The sequence below is a fragment of the Haliotis rufescens genome, unplaced genomic scaffold, assembly GCF_023055435.1.
Source record: "Haliotis rufescens isolate VD_foot unplaced genomic scaffold, xgHalRufe1.0.p SCAF_16, whole genome shotgun sequence".
Taxonomy (NCBI): domain Eukaryota; kingdom Metazoa; phylum Mollusca; class Gastropoda; order Lepetellida; family Haliotidae; genus Haliotis; species Haliotis rufescens.
In genome coordinates this window covers 10,467,360-10,481,945 of record NW_025963846.1, presented here as the reverse complement: position 1 = coordinate 10,481,945, position 14,586 = coordinate 10,467,360, and the positions used below count along the sequence as shown (strand labels likewise).

Genomic DNA, 14,586 nt, shown 5'->3' with positions numbered 1-14,586 from the left:
ACGTTTACCACTTCGGTGAAACCCACGAGCACGGGTATGGTGCTGACAAACCTAGAAATAAAATCGGGGCGAACCGGGATTCGAACCCACAATCATAGGTTTCTGGCGTGCCCAAGGGACGCGACTCTGCACAGCGAATCGCGGCGCCTTAGACGACTGGGCCACCCGTGCCCCCCATATTATCAAGAACTGTGGGTTTGTTTTTCTCCAACATTTACTTGGTATCTTTCAGCTACCTACAAAAAAAGTCACTTTCCGAGAATTTCATAATTATAACTTCCCTATGGCCCCTGCCCAAAAGGTTGTTTGATTGCCCAGTACAAACTGTTTGTTTCGTCTTATTGTCACACAGGCAAAACTGCCAGCATCCTTTCGAATTAACATTTCAATTAACAAAATGAATATTTAGAATAAGGTATTTGTATCATTCAGGTGTCGTATTTGAAGGTATACTGGCATGATTTTACTGCTTGTTTGTTTTTGCCAGCTGTAATGATGACGGTGGTCTGTCAAAAAATGCGTCTAGTCTACACAATCCAGTCATTTATATTATAAGCAATGATGCACTTTATCGGGGTACGATGACGGGCAATCAACCAGGTCACCGAACATAACCACTCAATCATCGCGTTGCCTCTTACGAGAGCATAGGTTGATGGCAGACCTGTATTCTTACCCAGAATCCCCTTGGGTCAAAGGTACAAGTGGTGGTCTTGAAACATTAAAGTGAAATCCAGTTGAAATCCATCAGTTCTGTGTTTATTGATATCCTAGGGATCGATATTAACATAAGTCTGCAAGTCAGGGACAAGAAAAATTCAGGAGGGACAAGTGATTTTTTATGGAATACCACATTAAGGCGGCGGGTACCTCCTGAACAGATAATTTCTGAGGATTATTAAAAATATATATTAATTTTCTTAACCACACATGCTGAAAAAGTGAGTGAGTTAGGTTTAACGCTGCTTTGAACAGCATAATCCCAGTTATATCAAGGCGTGTCAGCTCAATGTTGGAATGAAGTCCGAAGTGATGCAGGTCTCAGATGTTTACCACAAATCTAGAAACATAATCAGGGAGAACCGTGATTCGAACCAACGATCATAGGTTTCTGGCGTGCCCAAGGGATGCAACTCTGTACAGCCAATTGTGACGCCTAAGACAACTTGGCCACCTGTGCCCCTAAAGGATAATAAAAGATAAAGAGGTTATAGACGAGCCTACCTGATGGAACTTTTTCCTCATTGCATAAAGGTCTTCATTTGTCTCCACTCGGGCTTTCTCATTGTCTTTCTTGCTGGGCAGTTTCATGTATTTTGTCAAAGCCTGCTCATGTTCTGAAATAAACAGACAGGTGTCAATACGTTACTGAAAGGTCTAGTTAAACATTCATTGAGTGAGTGAGTATGATTTTACGCCACTTTTAGCAATATTCCAGCAATATCAAGCCGGAGGACACTAAAGATGGGCTTAGCACATTGCACCCATGTGGGGAATTGAAGTTCAGAACCCGGGTCTTTGGCAAAGAAAATCATCCTCATTCAATATAAATATACTTGTTAGCAACTATAATAAGACAAAACTCCCCAAATCAATATTCAACTTTCTAGCAATGGTCCAGACACGGTTACTTACAGACAACCATCTACTACAAATGGTCAGTGCCTAAGAAAACCCTTTGCAGAGCTCTCTTTTCTATCACTGCCACCACTCACAGCTCCCTACTGTCCTTGGTGACTGACTGTTATGTTTAGTGAATGTTTTTCTTGTTTCTTGTTTGATCTGTTTGACATTTTTCCATTTTATTTCGCTAGGAGGGAGCTTGGTTAAAAACATGAACACAAAACACAACATAGAAGCTGTTCAAGCTGAAGTCAATAGTGAAAACGGACAAATATCTGACCATTATAAACACACTGGTTCTCCAAGTCTGAACAAACTCTTTGTCCCCACTTCTGCATGTTTCTAGTAATCCTTGTTGAGACAAGAAGTACCCTTGTAAATTGCTATGTCATTGAAATTATGAATCTTGGGGGATGTTTTCACTTTAAAGGTGCAGACAGGGTACAATTGATTTGTTGTAGTGGTCACAATTGGGGTATGGTAATGTAAGGGAGATAACTCTCATTCCACACTTACCATGAGAGGCGATCTGGAACATTTCAAACATTGTGCTGATTTCTGAAACACAAATCACAAAAATAGAATAAAGCACACACACTATCATAATGATATAACAAGGGTTTACAAAAACATTCCAGAAATAGTGTCTTCCACGTAGGGCAGATTTCACTGGGGGCTAAGTCTGGGCTGAAGGGTGGTTGATTTCACTGTTTGAACCCAGACTTAGCCCCCAGTGACTATTTCCTGTTCCTGAAAAATGAAATCTGTCCTACGTGGAAGACGCTTCCAGGATGACGAGGACATAGAGGCTGCCACAGAGTTTTGAGCTTAGAAGAGCTGTAAAAGTCCAAAGTGGATTCATAGAGTCAACCAGAAATGTCGACTTCAACAATGCATCCAGTAATAATGAACAAGGTGTCACAGTGTTCGCAACATCATGTTCCAAACTTGATGGTAACATCAGTTAAATTTAGTTTCAGGTTCTTGGGTGCCTCCAATGAATTGGCACCAAGGATGAAGCAATTTTGTGTCACATTGAAATATTCTTGAACAAAGATGCCAGTATCTCCTTCACTTGCCTTTTGTGGTGATGGAGTGATTGAGTGAGTGAGTGAGTTTGGTTTTACGCCGCTTTTAGCAATATTCCAGCAATATCACGGCGGGGGACACCAGAAATGGGCTTCACACATTGTACCCATGTCGGGAATCGAACCCGGGTCTTTGGCGTGACGAGCGAACGCTTTAACCACTAGGCTACCCGACCGCCCCTGGAGTGATTGATCAAATAATCAATAAATCAAACATTCTAGGCAATCAAAATTATCATTAAGTTGCCTAAATGCATACTCAATAAAGCAAGGCTGTACAGTTTGTTGTGAGGTGGCATGTTTGGGGGTAAAATCTGTGGGATAAAATATTTGTCACTGTATGTATATTTTTCATTTGACACAAATAAGAAATAATGAATTATGTCTTTTATTCAGGGTAAATGTTCATGAAATTATATCTCATCTCACCAGCCAAAAGTGCTCTGGTGACACTTCATCATTTCAGATGCATTATGTCGTATCTTTTCACAAGAGAAAAGTAATCAATTTGAGTACTCCAATTATCGACAGGAATATGTGAGCTACCTACCATCCATGTCAGCCTGGAGGAACTTGCTGAGTGGGTACATCATGGTCTCCGAGAACTGAGACGCTAACACCTGCTGCACGGAACTGATCTGAAAACAAATACACACTGGCTGCTTCACTGGTGAATACAAGGAATTAATGTTGCCATAGAATATCAACTCTTGATTCTTTCACGGCATCACTGACATGTGTGAGAGTGTGAATGTTGTTTAAAGTTTGCTTGTTGTTTAAGGCCACGCTCAGCAATATTCCAGCTTTATGACGGCGGTCTGAAAATAATCAAGTCTGGACCAGACAATCCAGTGATTGACATCATGAGCATCAATCCACGCAATTGGGATACAACGACATGCATCAACCAAGTCAGTGAGGCTGATCTTCCGATCTGGTTAGTCGCCTCTTACAACAAGCATAGTCGTCTTTTACGGCAAGAACTGGTTGCTGAAGACCTATTCTACCCCAGATCTTCAAGGGTCAATGAAATAAATGGACCAGACAATCCAGTGCTTGATATCAGGAGCATTGATCCACGCAATTGGGATTCATGTGACCTTGAGTTGCACCAGTGTGTGAACAGAAACAGTATTTCAGGTGCAAACTTTCATATTGGTCAGGGACCGAAATCCCTTGTATTTTAGTGAGGTTAGCATGAGTAAAATATGTTCCCAGTGCCTGAAGGGCACTCATAAATAATGTCTTTCAGGTGATAACTGTATTTTCTCACAAGTACCGTAAACCTGACAAACACATGTTAACATGCTTAATGCACAGTATGATTCACAAAATAACGCTGGGTATTATCAATCTCAAAGTTGAGGAAGGGAACAAATTTTCGAAAATATGCCCGTTTATTATCTAGCCTTAGTGAAATGACAATCACAAGTTTAGCAGTTGGATCAACAGTATTCTTCTAGTTGGCACACTAACATTCCAAAGGGTTGGTTGGTTGGTTTGTTGTTTAATGCCGCACTCAGCAATATTCCAGCTATATGACGGCGGTCTGTAAAATAATCGAGTCTGGACTTGACAATCCAGTGATTGATATCATGAGCATTGATCCACGCAATTTGGATCGATAGCATGCATCAACTAAGTCAGCGAGCATAACAACCCGATCCCGTTAGTCGCCTTTTACGACAAGCATAGTCACCTTTTACGGCAAGCATGGGTTGCTGAAGGCCTAATCTACCCCGGAATCTTCACAGGTCACATACCAAAGGGCACACTGAAACATCCTTATGAGTGCCTAGTGGCACGCTTGAAAAAATATGCATTTCCATCCCTGTTGGACATTACTTAAGTTTGACAGTCAGCTCTATTTCTACCAATACCGTCCCTGTCAGAAATACTACTGTTTTCACTAACAAAAAGTGTTGACACTGTTGTCTTGTTTTAAGCCTGTCACCAGTGCCCCTAAATCATGCCATACAGGTCTCTCACATATTGTGTCGGCAGACCACTATCTCATTGTGTTTTCATGTCGGCATTGTGTTTGTCCTGTGAGAAGTGCCGAATGCAAAACAAACAATGACAAAATTCATCTGTCTTACTGACTTCAATTTTGCATGATGGAAATCCCTTCATGTTGTTGTGCTTTCATTACACCTTCATGGTTATTTTGGGGGAACCATTTACAACAATACTTCTAACTTGAACAGATTTATAATATTTCTACCAGGCACATGGACCGACAACAGTGCTTGAATTTAGTGGTCCAGTCACTATCCAGGATGTACACGAGACTAAAAACTGTAGAACCCAGTTCTCAGCATGCTGAGTGAATGCTTCAACAACCCACGCCTCCTTAACTGTTTGTATCTTAGTTTACAGACACACTCAACAATATTCAAGCATATGATGGCGGCCTGTATGTAAGTAATCATCCTGTGACGATCTGGTGATTGATATCATGTGCAACGATCCACACTATCAGGGTAAGATGACATTCTACTGACTAAGTCAACTGTGGAGACCTGGGTAAGAATATGTCTTCAGCAACCTGTGTTTGTCATAGAGGCGATTAATGGGTTCTGATGCATGTCATCGTATCCAAATTGAGTAGATCGATGCCGATGATGTCTGTCACTGAACTGTCAGGTCCAGATTTGATTATTTACAGACTGCTGTCATATAGCTGGAATATTGCTGAGTGTAACATTATTAGAAAAACAAACAAACAAGAAATAACCAAGTCACCGAGCATGACTGCCCTAACCATTTAGTCGTTGCTTGGAACATATTTTAACCTGGAATCCTAAAGCTTTTCAGAACCTATTGTGATTTTTTTCCTCACTATTACAGTATATTCTAAAGCATTGTTAGGTATTCTGATAACTCACATCATCAAGGTAGCTTGAAAACTGATTTAGAGTTGTCGTCAGAATACTGTTTTCACTTTCCAGGGGGAATTTCTGAAACAAACAACTGAAATATATACATCATGATACATAAACATGCAATACACAAATTTGTGTGAGTGAGTTAGTTGGGATCAACAACACATTGAGCAGTATTTCAGTTATATCACAGAGTGTCAGCTTGCAAATTTAGCACTTCAGGGAAACCCACAAGGGCAGGTATCATAGGAATGGTCCTGCAAACCTGGAAACATAATCAGGGTGAATCTCGGATACGAACCCACGATCAAAGGTTCCTGGCACACCAAAGGGAGGCCACTCTGCATAACTAACATTGCAGCACATAACAGATGACTGGGACACCCCTGTGGGCCTCTATTTTTTGGGAAAGAGCACACATGGCTTATTCCTTAGATATTTCTTTGGTAAATTGACAAGGATGAATTTGGTATGTTTTTTTCGAAAATCACTAAGCCTAAGAGAACATTTGAACTATTCAGGTGACCCTTTTCTATTTTTTGGTTTGCAGATTCATCTGAAAAGTCACATTAAAAAAAAAAAGAGTAAACATAGTTTAACTCAATTTTAGTTTGATGGCTGCTCTATAAACTAGCTTTGATGGATAAGAAAAACAAAAACAGTCTATCAGAAAAATGAACCAAATAAAATATTAGCTTAATGTTTGATTATTTTGAGAAAATGCATTATGATAGGTTCTGACCACTCCACACATGTTACACATATATAAAGAGACCAAAGCCTTGATAGGCCACATTTTTTTTTAATTGATTTACAGATTAGTGGGTCCTTCATTAGAAAATATTTTTACGTGCAAAATGCTATCAGTTAATCGGACGGGGAAAAAAGAAGAGAAAAGTCTGAATTTATTTTTTTCCATTGCAACTAAATATACACAGCAGATCTGTAAAGCAAGGAAAAAAAGTGTGGCCTCACTCCAGCACTTTACAGAATTTCTATTATTTTTTTACTAACATAATTCTATATTTACTTGAGAGACCCAATCTAATTTGTTGACTAGAAATCTGTAAACCAAGTGTGGCCTCAGTATTTGACTTACCTGCACTTCATATGTTCGGAGCTGTTGAGCGAGGGCTTGAGTTGCTGCACACAGCTCATTCTGCAGAGATAAGACTGAGTGAGTGAGTGGGATATATGACAGCGTGTCAGATTGATGTGGAAGGAAAGCCAGAGGTGATGCATGTTTTAGATGTTTAACACTTGGAAAAATCCACAAGCACAGGTATGGTGCTGTCAAACCTAGAAACATGATCAGGCAATTCCAATGATCATAAGATCCTGGCACACCAGGGGGAGGCAACTCTGCACAGCAATTGTGGCAGCATAAAGGACTGGGCCACCTATGGCCCCTGGGGTCATGGATATGTCAAAAACATCTAAGAGCTATCGCTGACTTGATTGATGCCTGTCATCTTTTCCCATTGTGTGGACCAATGCTCATGGATTGTCTGGTCCAGACTTGATTATTTACAGACCGCCATTATATAGCTGGAATATTGCTGAGTGCAGCGTTAAACAACAAACACACAAAACAAAACTCTAAGAGCTGTCACTGGCAGAACAAAACATGAATGTATCTAAATTGTCTCAATACACAAATAGGGTATATTATTACAAATACAATTACACATTGGAATTATAAGATTTATTAAGTCCAACTTTAATTAAAATATTTAACATCTTGTCAACAATGTTGTTTCTTGTAGAAAGTCCTTGTATCAAAGTAGGATATCCAACCCATGCTACAATGATTTAACATACATAAATTGTATTGTGTACCATAAAATATTGTCTGTAATGCTCTCGAGAGTGTCATCAGACAAAAAAATCGATATTGACATTACTTATCAACAGGCCCCTAGGTCTACAAGAAGTAGAAAGTATTTCTTTCAGTTGGCTAATGATTACTACATGATAAGAGTCCACATGTTGAGAGTAAAATGTACCATAATACATATAAACAAATAATGCTAGAACACGTCCGGGCTAGTTTAGTAGTTGCCTCGAGGTTATTGGCTTATCAGTGTAAGCAGGGAGGTGAGGTGTAACGTCACATTCAAGATTATTGCACTTATATAGCAACATGCACGCATGTATATGTGACTACTTATACTAGCCTGTTGTGATGCAGGTTTTACAAAACCATGAGATCCGTGAAGATCTGTGAAGATCCGTGAAGATCTGGGGTAGAATAGGTCTTCACCAACCCATGCTTGCCGTAAAAGGTGACTAACGGGATCAGGGGTCAAGCTCGTGGCTTGGTTGATGCATGTCATCATATCCCAGTTGCGTGAATTGATGCTCATGATGTCAATCACTAGATTGTCTGGTCCAGACTTGATTATTTACAGACCGGCGTCATATAACCGGAATATTGCTGAGGGTGGCGCTAAACAACAAACAAACAGAAACCCATAGCACGGGTATGGCGCTCACAACCCAAGAAATTGGGGCAAATCAAACATTCGATCCCACAATGATAGATTCCTGGCATGCCTAAGGGACGTAACTCTGCACAGCAAAATAACAGTACCTCAGATGATTGAGCTACCCATGTACCTCCAATTTCCATCCCCTATCAGAAGTGAAAAAAATCAGAATCAACTGGCTAGCAAATAATGTGAAGAAGCTCACCTGGGCAGACATGACTCTCTGACAACAGCTGTGCAAATTGCTGGTGTACTTCTTCAGAATCATCGCATCTTTCTCAAACACTGACAGGAGACTCCGTGTCTGCAACACAACAAAATCATAAACACGGGTGGCTAAATCATCAAATCAGTGTTCCCACTGGCTATTGAAACTGCCAGTCCCAACTGCCAACTATAAAAATTATCAGTCCCACCCAATATTTGTCAGTCCCAAACTTTGAACAAACAAAAATGGTATGAAAATTACCTGGTTTAAATTCTTTCAACATCATTTTCAAACCAGTGTACTTTCATGGCTGATAAATTCAGTGACGTCATTCCTGAAGTAACCTATTCAGATCTACACGTCATTTAAACAAAGTTCAATCACAATTTTCTCTTTTCATCTGAATATTTCACTTTGATTGAAGTCACTTCAAAAAAATATTAAACCTTGAAGCAATGCAAAATATTATTTCCTTGCACTACAAATAGACAACGGGAAACAGACAAGCTGACTTTGTTTGAAAAATATACTTGTTTAACTATTGATAATGTTTTGTACAACAACAAAGATTTATGAGATACCTTTTTCGCCAGTCCAGAGGGACTGACAGTCACAAGAATTACCAGTCAAAGCCTACGGGTAAAAGACTGGTAATTACCAGTAAACGGAAACACTGTTACAATGTACCAGTATTTTTCACAAAAAAACATCTACAGAGTGGAGACCAGTTTACTGCATTGTTATCTGTGTTATCATGGTTATGGGGCAGTAGGGCTTGTTGCATGTCTTTGTGTCAGTGGCAGAAAATGATTGAAGCCCTCGTAAAATATCAAGGGCTGTCAGAGGGAGCGAGTGAGCAGAAATCCGTTACTGCCCCCAGTTGTTGACAAACATGAAAGGCTTGATTGCTTGAAGCATGTTGCAAGACTTTCAACAGTGACCTCATGTTGGACATTCATGACTGCACTAACATATCCCAGGGTCTACCATTTGACTCATTGTATTGCCTGTTTTGACTGTGAACCTAAAACTGTGTATTTCAATCCAATTTGTTGATTAGTCATTGATCTTGTGTGGTTATTTACTGCTTTCACAATTTAGTTCTCTACATACCTATTTCTGGGTTAACCTTTGTGTCTTAATTTGAAAGTCACCTCACCACACTAGGGAAAATCATTGACTAGTTGCTTTCTCCAAAAAATCTGGTTATTTTACTTAGACCTCCAATGCCAAATGTGTCAAGTTGGAAATGACCAATGCAGTATTCCCTGCACATAGGAGATAAATCAATTTTCTTCCAGATTTGTAATATCAATACGTCTGTCAATTTTCCACTGAACCTTGAGTGTACATTGTATTTTATGACTATAAACTAAATATGTTTAAGGTATTTAATGTAGTGGAATGTGTTGTCAGTCTTATTCTATATATATCATCTCCCCGAGGCAAGGGAGTTCACTGACTGTAAAAGTCAAGTTTCCACCCCTGCCGAACTAGGCTGGGTTTATGGAGTTATATTTGGCTGGACTAATAAATCTATGCATAGTCCAATCAAAATCATGTGACAGAACAGACATCCGGTTCGTATACAACATGGATTTCAACGTGCATTTTTCGGTTGATTGTAGGATTTGCAAAGGATGTGTACCATCAACTGGGCATCAACAGATATTTTCCAAATCTTTTCTTGCGTTTAATCAAGGTGCTCAAATGATTTGACGCACTTCGCGAAGTAAGACCCATTTTATTACAATATGGATCTTGATCATTGATCAGATTGTCTTGACTGTGCGCCGCCATTTTGTTGGAAGCATTTGCAAGTAATATGCTAGCTGGAATCCGATTGGTCAATAGGAGGGGCATAGCAGGGACATAACTTGTAATAGCCACTGGTGGCACTATGATCAAGCCCAGAAATTCCAGCCTAATTCGGCAGGGTGGAACCTTGACTTTTATAGTCAGTTAACACCCTTACACCGGGAAGATGTATACATATATATGTCTAAGATTTGTCAATGTTATTGTAGTGGAAAATCTTGTCAGCTTTTATATTATTTACTGTATATATGTTTAAGATTTGTCATTGTAATGGAATGTGTCGTGAATTCAATACAAGTAACAGCTGTTGTCAACATGTTCTCTCACTACTCATTCAAGATGTTACTTCCAGAACAAAACAATCAATAGATATCAATGCACCACTGTTAGTTTCACCCATAGATTATAACACATACAGATGCAATGATTTTGAAGCTTGCATCCCATGCCAACAGCCCATGAGGATTCTGAGTTTTGAAAACATTTAGAGGACCAGGTGGTCAGGCTTGCGACTTGATTTACAACGTGTCATCTTACCCTGATGGCGTAGAGTGATGCTCACGCAATCAATTACTGGATTTCCTGGTCCAGAATAGTTTATTTTCAGGCTGTTGTCATATGGTTGGAATACTGCTGAGTGACAACAAAAAATCTCAAGCTACTTTTTGATCAATAAACTCAGATCTAATCAAAATGGTGTGGTTGCGGTTCTATTCATAATTCCACTTGATAATGAAACAAGTCCTCTATTGTTGGTATACCCTATTCGACGTAATAAGCGCCCAGGGCGCACTCACAATTAGAAATAGGGGGCTCTTATTAGAATATTATTTTAGTGAAAAAAACAGAGTTAAAAGATAAATTTCGTGGTTTATGCTGACAGCCTGAAATGTTTATGTACAACAGATATAGTTTTCCAGAACTTAATTGCCCATAATTAAGTGTGCATATAACACATGAGTGTGTATTATAGGCGAATAAATAAGTCTTGGGTACATTGGTCAATCGGAAGGGGTGCTAATTAGGATTGTTCATTGGCCAATATTAGCAAATAATGCTGTGGGCGCTTATTAGAGCGGGGCGCTTATTACGTCGAATACGGTAGTCTGTCTCACAGTCGTGAATTTCCCCTTCCGCCCAGCCCTTACTGTGATGCAGTGGCCCTAAATAATGCAAGTCTAGATTTCCCACAGGCTGAATCCCCCATCTCATTGAGGCTCTTTTAAATTTTAATGGAGTTGGTTGTTTCTATCAAAATGATATATTTTCAGAGACTAAGCGGTAGTCTAGTGTTGGTACTACCATGATTACATATATCATAATGTGACAACTCATATCTTTATAGCTCTTAACTATTCAGTCCAAGAATTCCCACAAGAGCCCAAAGTCAAATGCATTTTATGTCTAATATAGCATATTTATACATTGTTTAAGAGTAAATGTCCCTTTTTTTTAAAACGCTTTAGTATGTGGAACATCTTGTACAAGTTATTATGTCTGTAGACTCTAGTGTATTCTCTCACTAATAATTCATGACTGTTTCCTGTTGGAAAATCAATAGTAAAATAGTTATAAGGAAAAAGTGTTTGAAGGAAGTCATGTAACATACTTATCCAGTAATCAAGGTAATAGAAAACTGTATTGACAGGGAGAGGGCTCAGAGCGAAACTGTCAACCTTGCTGGTAAAAGAAACAAATGTTGGATTGACTTCATCAGCACAAGACCAACCTTTAGACTCTTTCACAAGTCAAATGACTCAAACACAAAAGTAGAGCCTATGTTACGTTAAATCCATATTTGTTTAAACTGCAACAAAAACATGCACTTTAAAACTTTAAAAAGTTCAATGACCCCAGATTAACTCCAAAGTTTACATTCCCGTTCAGACAAATCTTGTATATAATCAAAAATATCTAAAAACGTAAGACCGACATTGTAACTGTGGTTACAGTCACACAGAATATTCAGACCAAATCATCATGAATTTAATGCATTGTTGAAAATGCACTGAGCCATTGCATGGCAGCTGGTCAGGAAGTGAGGAATGCAACGCCACACTGTCGGTTGAATCAATCAATAAAAATTACATAAATGTTACTTCAATTGTATCATCATGATCATAGACAGAGGTTACATGTACTGTATTAAATAATCTTTATGGCTTGCATGCAGTATGTCATCCATGAATGGGACCAATGAATTATGGACGTACTTTGAAGATGATACCCTGTGACTCACCTAACACATGCATAGTTTTGACTGTATGTAATTACATGTTCAATGAGCCATGCAAACACAATCTTTATCCCCACATATGCTGACTTTACACAAGAGAGACAACTGATATATATATAGGCCTATATCGTACCGGTGACTCAGATTAGCTCCAGAGAAGTCCAATGTTTATGTCAAGAAATGAGCACCTGTTTATACGGATTGAAAGCAAATACAGATCTGAAAGAAATATACCTCAGTTAATTTTGCCCGAAAAGATAATTGTATCCGACACGGGCGTTATGCACACATATGTACAAAGACCTCCTTCCATTAAGGGGTAAAATCTGACAGGTCTGGATATTGACAACCGCACCGACAAGTTGGGGTCACTCCCACTCGGTAGCATGTCGATTTCAATCAATTAAACTAAATACCTGAGGGCTGTCTTCCAGTGCCTCTTCGAGGTGTAACTTCTCTATGTCCGGCATTTTGAAACAGACACAGTTAGACGACCACTGTTACCGCACTTTTATTTGAGAGCAATATATCTCGTAGTTGTTTACTGTCTTCGGTAGTTTTCATGACATTCTACCGCCGACTGCTCGCATACTATTTGTCAAACAACTGATCGACGGTTAATCCTATGGGCAACCCCAGTTGTGTGTGTTTCGTGTCGACATCCTGTTTGTTTAAATTGATGATTTCAAAGCAACGTAATAAAGCTTGTTTCTGTGCTGTTTATTGTGTAAGTTGTTTTAGGTCTATACAGAGGCATTACTTACATAGTTATGACGATGTAATGATTAAATTATTCGAATTCGAGCCATATAGATCTTTCCCATATTGTTTACTTTAGTAAAAGGAGTGGTATGTGAGAAAGGGTTCTGTGTGAAATACAAATAAGAACTGCCCGATATGTTTATTCTGTCAAATTCCCTTGGAACAACTGATTACCAGTTATCGGTTTCGTAATAGTTTTACAATAGTTTATTGCAGAACGTTCTTATAAATATCTTTCCAACAAACAGTTTATGAAATTGATCAATATAATTTATTTGATCACGCCCCAGCAAAAGTGGATACAGAGAGCCTATTAATAGTAGGTTGAGAGACAGTTACTGTATATATACCGTATTTCCTCTAATAGACGCGGAATCTCCAATAGATACCAGTTCTCATATCTATAGACGCCGGGTCGCCAATACACTGAGGACAATTGGACGAAGAATGTCACCCATGTAACGCTGAGCTGTCAAAATTTTCGTGATTGAAATGATCTCCTGCTCACAAATTCCTCCCAACATCATGACACCCCGACCATCACACGGCACGACCTCCTGAAAGCAACATGCCGACGTTCGATCCCCCCTTCAGCAGTAAACACGTCGGTCTTCCATCAGCTCCGACCGACGGAACCGGCTCTCATCAGTGGAGAAGACCTTCTGCCAGTCCGGGCCCATCTCAATCTCTGGTGAAGATGTTGCGCTGTCAATAACTATTCTGTGTCTTTCAGCCCTAATTGCTAGAGCCCGGAGTCTCCTGGCCACTGTCTGTCGATTACCCATATGACCTAAGGCATTTGTCGCTGATTACGTCGCAGTCAAGAATCGATTCCGGAGATGCCAAGTACGCAAGTACCGGTCTTCATTGGGTGTAGTTACCCTGGGTATGCCTGTTCTTGGCCTGTCTGATGTCTACCCTGTCTCGTTGCATCACATTAGTTACGGCAACACTGGGCAATCAAAAGTTCTAACAATGTGAGCATGGGTGGCTCCCATCTGCATCATACATCAAGGGCCCGCCCTCGTTGTTCCGGTGTGAGTCGCTGCATTTCAGTGGTGTTACTTTTTTATCAGTGTCAGTGTCTCACATGGCGCTGTATCATTTATATATTGCACGTGAAGTTTCGGCTGCCCAAGCGGCACGTGCTTTTCACGTTGTCGTACTATCTTAACAGAAAAACGTGCCAGGGATGTGTTTCACTTTATGTAAAGAGCATTGTTGTGTTTGGACGATGTGTTTTGCATTGATGTAGTTTGAACCTGTTGCTTTTAATTATTGCTATTTCATATCTAAAGTGGCAAGGTTTCTTTTGGTCGTCAATATATATCCTCTACTGTTAAACCTCCACCTACTATATATATTCTGTACTATGTCCCTTCAGTCTTGCTTGACAACGGTATAAGGATCTATACCGAAACGTCGCTTTTCACAGTATTAAAGAAGTTGTTATCCATCAAATTGTAGAGTTCGGTCT

The 14,586-nt window shown here is 39.6% G+C and overlaps 1 protein-coding gene across 4 annotated transcripts in view; it reads right to left on the bottom strand.

Moving 5' to 3' along the window:
* The window catches only part of LOC124136710 (DCC-interacting protein 13-alpha-like), a 73,455-nt gene extending 60,526 nt beyond the window's left edge, over positions 1 to 12,929 (bottom strand). For all 4 annotated transcript variants that reach the window (XM_048396851.1, XM_048396852.1, XM_048396853.1 and 1 more), the window contains exons 1-7: positions 12,764 to 12,929; positions 8,291 to 8,389; positions 6,696 to 6,755; positions 5,600 to 5,671; positions 3,262 to 3,349; positions 2,140 to 2,181; positions 1,225 to 1,337 (exon numbers count right to left, since the gene is read on the bottom strand). In XM_048396851.1, coding sequence (XP_048252808.1) covers positions 1,225 to 1,337; positions 2,140 to 2,181; positions 3,262 to 3,349; positions 5,600 to 5,671; positions 6,696 to 6,755; positions 8,291 to 8,389; positions 12,764 to 12,817 — 528 coding nt within the window. In that variant the 5' untranslated portion in view covers positions 12,818 to 12,929. The remainder of the gene's footprint in view (positions 1 to 1,224; positions 1,338 to 2,139; positions 2,182 to 3,261; positions 3,350 to 5,599; positions 5,672 to 6,695; positions 6,756 to 8,290; positions 8,390 to 12,763) is intronic.
* Between the last annotated feature and the right edge of the window lie 1,657 nt (positions 12,930 to 14,586).